Here is a 6,803-nt window from a genome sequence, read left to right on the forward strand (position 1 = left end):
AAGGGGACAGATTGGGTTCCATGCTGGCTTCGAAACTAACCCCCATATTCCAGTCTTTTGTAATGCCAAAGATTAGAGTCCCAGGCTAAGGCACCACGGCCAATCCCGCAAAAATCCTCAAGGTCTTTCATGACTTTTACTCCAACCTATATGGTCCCCTCAAAGCCAAAGATAAAGCTCTCATCTCCGAGTATCTAGACAGCCTCCCCATCCCATCTCTCTTTGCAGAAATACTGGAAGCCCCCTTCTCTGAAGGAGAGGTTCAGGAAGTAATCAAAGCCCTTAAATCAGGATCAGCCCCTTGCCCAGATGGGCTCTCTAACCCCTACTACAAGACATTTATGAATACCCTGACCCTCCACTTGATAAATAAATTCCTTAACACAAAGATGCTGGGAACCCCACTTGATCCTCACCTTAACACAGCCTATATTGTAGTCGTTCCTAAACTGGACAAAAACCTAGAAGAGGTTAGCAACTACAGACCCATCTCCCTTATCATTAGTGACTTTAAAATTCTCACCAAAATTCTGGCAAACCATTTAGCTTCCTTCATTAATAAATATATACATAAAGATCAAGTGGGGCTCATCCCGGGAAGGCAAGGCCCCGATCAGATCAGGAGGGCCATAGATATAGTTTCAATTTTCCAAACAAACTTGGCCGGGAGCCCTAAACAAACAGGCATGCTCCTCTCACTAGACCTCCAAAAGGCCTTTTACTCGGTCTGTTGGCCATACATTTTTGTGATCCTTGAGCGCTGGGGTTTTGGCGAAAGATTCATGAGCCTGATGCATGCTCTTTACTCACCTTCCCTATAACCTCCCTCCCCAACCTGTGTCAATCCTTAGATGAATTTGCCAAGATTTCAGGTCCCCAGGTAAACTACTCTAAGTCACATATCCCTTCAGTCTGACACCGTTGCCCTCTCACAGACAAGCTTTAAATTCAAATGGAGTGACTTCTCCATTAGATACCTGGGAATTAACCTCACAGAAAAAACTGGGCCTCTCTATGCCAGTAACTACCCCCCCCCCCATGTATTGAAAGCTGGAGTCAGATATCATGTCCTGGTCCATGAACAACCTATCATGGCTTGGGAGAGTTAATTCAGTGAAAATGACGCTGCTTCCCAGGCTGCTATACCTGCTTCGTTCTCTTCCAATACCAATTAAAAAATACCATATTAAATAATTTCAAAGCAAACTACTCAAATTTACTTGGGGTAAGGCGGGTTATGGAAACCCTCAACAGACTCTATACCTACATAGAAAAAAGGGGGTACTGGGTTTACCCCACCTACACAAATATTACCTGGCAGCCAGAATAGCTCAAATGTCTGTGATTTACTCCAGATACAAGAAACCGGATTGGGTGCAAATAGAAAATCAGGTAGTACCTCGATTTACCCTAGACTACCTAACTACACTAGTGAGGAAGCCTACAGGATCCTGAGTATGTCAGCTGAGAGTGAAGGAAAAGCTTCACTGTCAGAATACATGGCAATGGCAAAATATGAACCTATAAAAAGCAGCGGCACCCTGACAGGTATCTCAGACGATGGAGAAGAGGTCCCTGCTCAGGTCAGGCATACAGTACCTGACCCCAGGTTGGTGAAGTGCTAGAAACACATAATTATGCTCATATGCAATTGGGCGCAGGTACTAGCGCTGTTCTACTTTTTGGTGATCTGGCAAGCACCATTGGCCTAGTACATCCTGGTCTTTTAGACACCAGTGATGCACAATCTGTTGAGGTGGCTAGCACCAGGGCCGGTGTTACCACTAGATGAACTAGACAGCTGCCTAGGGTGCACTGCCACCTACGGCGCAGCCATGGCCAGTGCCGCATTCCTCTCCTGTCACCCCCTCATCCCTGGTGGATGTCACCTCTGGAACAGCCATCCCTCCCCCGCACACACCAGTGCACCTGCACACACTGATCAACGTTCACTGCAGCTGAAGTCAACCCCGATCACCCCCTGTCATCTCCAGCCAAAGTGGAGCTTGGGGTGGAGAAGTCTTGTGGCCGATCTGCAGGAGTGTACTGGAGGAGAAGAGGGAATGTCCCCTATGGAGGACCATACACAGGCTGCAAGCCGAGACAAAAGGAGTTCTCAGGCGCAGGGTGGAGAGGCAGCTGGAGGACGTGCTGCACCTGAAGGAGCCCCTCTCCCACCACCACACCTGCAGTGTGAGAACTGGTGGCTGCGGGAGCAGGTTGGAGAACTCTGTTGTCAGGTGGAACTGTGGAAGGACTAAGCTGGGTGGAGGGACTGAGCGGGGACTGACACACCAGGTACTCCAACCATGCGCTGATCACTTGTCCGGCAAGGCAGCTCAGGTCAGTTCAATGAGAGGGCAATACACATCATAGGGGGGTATAGTCTATACAGGGCAGTGTGTGCAGGAAGGGGGGCAGTTTGTGCGGAAAGGAGGTGTAGGGTTAAAGGTGGGCAGTGTGTATAGGAAGGGGGTGTAGGATTAAAGGGGGTGTAGAATTAAAAGGGGGGCAGTGTGTTCAGAAAAGGGCTGTAGAGTTAAAGGGGGCAGTGTATACAGGAAGGGGAGTATATAAATAAAGGGAGCCGTGTATACAGGAAGGGGAGTGTATAATTAAAGGGAGCCGTGTATACAGGAAGGGGAGTGTATAATTAAAGGGGGCAGTGTATACAGGAAGAGGAGTGTATAATTAAAGGGAGCCGTGTATACAGGAAGGGGAGTGTATAATTAAAGGGGGCAGTGTATACAGGAAGGGGAGTGTATAATTAAAGGGGGCAGTGTATACAGGAAGGGGAGTGTATAATTAAAGGGGGCAGTGTATACAGGAAGGGGAGTGTATAATTAAAGGGGGCAGTGTATACAGGAAGGGGAGTGTATAATTAAAGGGGGCAGTGTATATAGGAAGGGGAGTCGTACAGGAAAGAGGGGTGTAGGGTTAAAGGGGGAAGAGGGCATTATGTGCAGGAAGGGGTGCAATGTGTACAGTTTTTTGGGGAGGGGATGCAAGTAGCTGGTTTTGTGAAAACAAACAGAAAAAAGCACCACCAGGTCAGGACAGATCAAGTTTAATAAACACACAAAGGTATATGTTCACTTACATACTAGTTAAAAGGAATTCAGCACAAAAGATCCTCCATTAGTGACATCTCTCTGCATGATGTTAGCTCAGTATAATATCCATCCAAAGGCAGACAAAACAGAGTCCAGTCCAGCCTTATCAAAGAGGTCCTTGATAACGCCCTGTAGGTTGGCGAAACATGGCGACGTATTTCCGGACTGTGGTCTATTGCACTTCAAACGTTTTTCCTCATTGTGGATCAGAACATTCGGCACATTTATTTGGACTTTATTTACACATTTTTTTTTTTTTTTTGCTTTGTATATTTACATCTGCACATATTTACACTTGGTTACACATGTTTGATAATATTTTTGCGAGCGCCACATTTCCATAAAGTTATGCAACTGCAGCCACCAAGATTTCAAGCACAGGACCGCAGAGCCTCTGGTACCATCCTGGCATATCAGGGCATTTCAGGGCCTCGGAACCTGTGGTAAGTAGTCAGGAACTGAAATCAGGAAATTATGCTCTTTGAAAGCCTGAAGGTGGTCGTTCGTTTTTGGGCCCCTGTACACAGCTAGGCTCCCAAAAAATTCTCGCACATGTGCAATTCTTATTATCAAGAGAAGTAGCAGAATGTATTTGGGGTGTAATTCCACATATACCCATGGCATGTGTGAGAAATCATCTCATCCCCCTTATGTATTTATAAATGGGGATCATATCCCCCTCTTATGTATTTATACATGGTGATCATATCCCCCTTATTCTCCTCTTCTCAAGAGAGAATAAATTCAGTTCCTCTAATCTTTCCTCATAGCTGAGCTCCTCCATGCCTTTTATCAGTTTGGTTGCTCTTCTCTGCACTTTCTCCAGTTCCCCGATATCCTTTTTGAGAACTGGAGCCCAAAACTGAACTGCATATTCCAGATGAGGCCTTACTAATGATTTGTACAGATGATATCTCTCTCTCTGGAGTCCATAAATCTCTTAATACAGGAAAGGACTTTGCTCACTTTGGAATCCGCAGCTTGGTGTTGCATGTTATTATTAAGCTCATCATCTACCAGAACACCCAGATCCTTCTCCACCATTGATTCCTCCAGTTGTACCCCCCCCTAGTATGTATGGTGTATATTCTTAGCCCCCAAGTGAATAGCTTTACATTTATCAACATTAACCACTTGGCGTCCGAGCTATTGACGAATGAAGGGCACAGCGCGGACCTGACTTTCCGGGAGGCCGTCATATGACGTCCTCCCCTTTGCACGCTCCCCCTGCGCGCTGTGATCACCGAGTCACTGAGACTCGGGTGATCACAGATCCGAGTAAGGGGCCGATCCCGACCCCTTACCACGTGGCCAGCCAATGACAGCTGATCACATGATGTAAACAAAAGCTCGATAATCGATAAACAGTGCCCACCAGTGCTACCTATCAATGACCACGAGTGCCACCTATCAATGCCCATGTGTGCCACCTTTCAATGCCCACAAATGCCACCTATCAATGCCCATTAGTACCTCCTATCAATGCCCACAAATGCCACCTATCAATGCCCACAAATGCCACCTATCAATCCCCATGAGTGCTACCTATAAATGGCCACAAGTGCCACCTATCAATGCCCATGAGTGCCACCTACCAATGCCCATGAGTCCCACCTATCAATGGCCACCAGTGGTGCCAATCAGTGCCACCTAGCAGTGCTGCCTATCAGTGTAACCAACCAGTGCCGATCAGTGCCCATTATTGCCACTCATCAGTACCCATCAATGCCACCCATCAGTGCCCATCACTGCCACTTATCAGTGCCCATCAGTGCCGCCTCATCAGCGTACATTAATGAAGGAGAAAAATTACCTGTTTGCAAAATTGTATAGCAAATTATAAAAAAATGTAAACATTTTTTTTTAAATGTGGTCTTTTTAAATGTTTTAAACAAAAAATAAAAACCACAGAGGTGATCAAATACCACAAAGGGAAAGCTCTATTTGTGGGGAAGAAATCTAGATAGCTCTAGATCTAAATCTAGTTCTGGATTTGGCTTATTATTCAGTGATTTATTGTTCTCCTGAATGCTGCCTTAAGGTCGTTATTCCTCAGGCTGTAGATCAGAGGATTAAGCAAAGGGTTAATGAGGGCAATTATGACTGAAAACAGCTTGTTTATGTCAAACATATTAGTGGAAGTGGGAACAAAATAAATAAAAATTAGGGAGCCGTAGAAGATGAAGACCACCAAGAGGTGCGATGTGCAGGTAGAGAAGGCTTTCATCTTTCCGGTTTTGCCAGGAATGTGGAGAATTGTACTGATAATTCTAACATATGGAAGGAATGTGAAAAGAAAGGCAGTTATTGAGACACTGCCGCCCAATGCAAAAACCAGCACTATGTTTATTGTTGGGTCAGTACATGAAATCTGGAACAAGTGTGGGAGGTTACAGAAGATGCTGTGGATGGAATTTGGACCACAGAAGGACAACCTGAGCGTACAAAGTGTATGAACCAAGGAATAAATAACCCCAAAGACCCAAATTATAACAGCTAAATGACTGCACATCCTCCAGGACATAATTTGTGTGTAATGTAGGGGGTGGCAGATGGCGATGTACCGGTCATAGGACATAGCCGAGAGCAAGAGGAGCTCAGAGCAAGCAAAATAGGCAAGGAAAAAGATTTGGACTGTACAGGCAGGGAGGGATATTGATCCGATTTTGGTGACCAAGTCAAAGAGCATCCTTGGTCCACTCACTGATGAATAGGACATGTCCAGAAATGCCAAATTGCTGAGAAAAAAATACATTGGGTTGTGCAGATGGTGGTCAACGATGACCAAGAAAAATATAATGAGGTTTGTGATCAGAGTCATCAGATAGATGAGAAGGAAGAGCACAAAAAGTCCATTCATGGTCGGTGGATGGTCTGATAGACCCACAAGAATAAGAGTGATAATCTTTGTGAGATTTCTCATATTCACTTACTGTGTAAATGTATCAACAAAACACAGAAAGAAAATTATTATTCTGAGAAATAATTAATTGGAGAAACATGTGTGCCGCACCTTATGCTCAGACTTCCATATAAACATTTGATTCAGTTCTTGGCTTATATAGATATAAAATCCTGACATTCCCACAGGACAGTCTGATGTGTTGTAAGAAAACAAAGCTTTGAGTCTCGTTAATTGTCTCTTAAGACGTAATTTCAAACACCTTTGTCACCCGAGAGCCTTTCTTTTTATAAAAAAAAGTTTAAAGTTATCTTTAAATAAATACGATTAAAGGTAATAAAATAATTTCTGACGAAAACTCTGTAATTCCATTCTTCTTCAGTTCCATTTTATTGGCTATTGGACAAGTACAAAACACTTTAAAGGGTAACTCCCCAAAAAATTTTAAAATAATAGGAAATAAAGAAAAATAATATGGCATATTCAATTACGACTCAATTGAAATTGTAATTGAATGTTATTAAAAATTATCTTCTCTTATGGTGCGCATTAGGCTTGTGCAATTCGCTTCGTAACGAATCGAAATTCGGCCGAATTTTGCATCTTTCAGACATTCGGATGCATCCGAATGTCCGAATAAAAAAAATAACGAATTACAACGAATATGAAAGAAATATAACAAATGAATTCGACATGATTTGGTAATTCTTTAAAGATCTAATGAAACAAAAGGTCAGCTCAAAGTAAATCTTATAGTCCAATCAGCTAATTAATTTTGTGCCGGAGGT

At 43.9% G+C, this 6,803-nt stretch overlaps 1 protein-coding gene across 1 annotated transcript; it reads right to left on the bottom strand.

Annotated features, from left to right (window-relative positions):
* Positions 1-3,060: 3,060 nt before the first annotated feature.
* On the bottom strand, positions 3,061-6,128 carry LOC143958110 (olfactory receptor 1E16-like). Its single transcript, XM_077467561.1, has one exon. It carries the CDS (start codon positions 6,034-6,036, stop codon positions 5,119-5,121), a length of 918 nt encoding a protein of 305 aa, XP_077323687.1. The 5' UTR covers positions 6,037-6,128; the 3' UTR covers positions 3,061-5,118.
* Between the last annotated feature and the right edge of the window lie 675 nt (positions 6,129-6,803).

This window comes from Lithobates pipiens, unplaced genomic scaffold (assembly GCF_037356315.1).
Source record: "Lithobates pipiens isolate NorthernLeopardFrog02 unplaced genomic scaffold, aLitPip1_a1.2 Scaffold_56, whole genome shotgun sequence".
Lineage (NCBI taxonomy): Eukaryota > Metazoa > Chordata > Amphibia > Anura > Ranidae > Lithobates > Lithobates pipiens.

What these genes read in the sequence shown, in the direction of transcription:
- LOC143958110 (XM_077467561.1), bottom strand. Translation starts at nt 6,036, where the DNA reads ATGAGAAATCTCACAAAGATTATCACTCTTATTCTTGTGGGTCTATCA.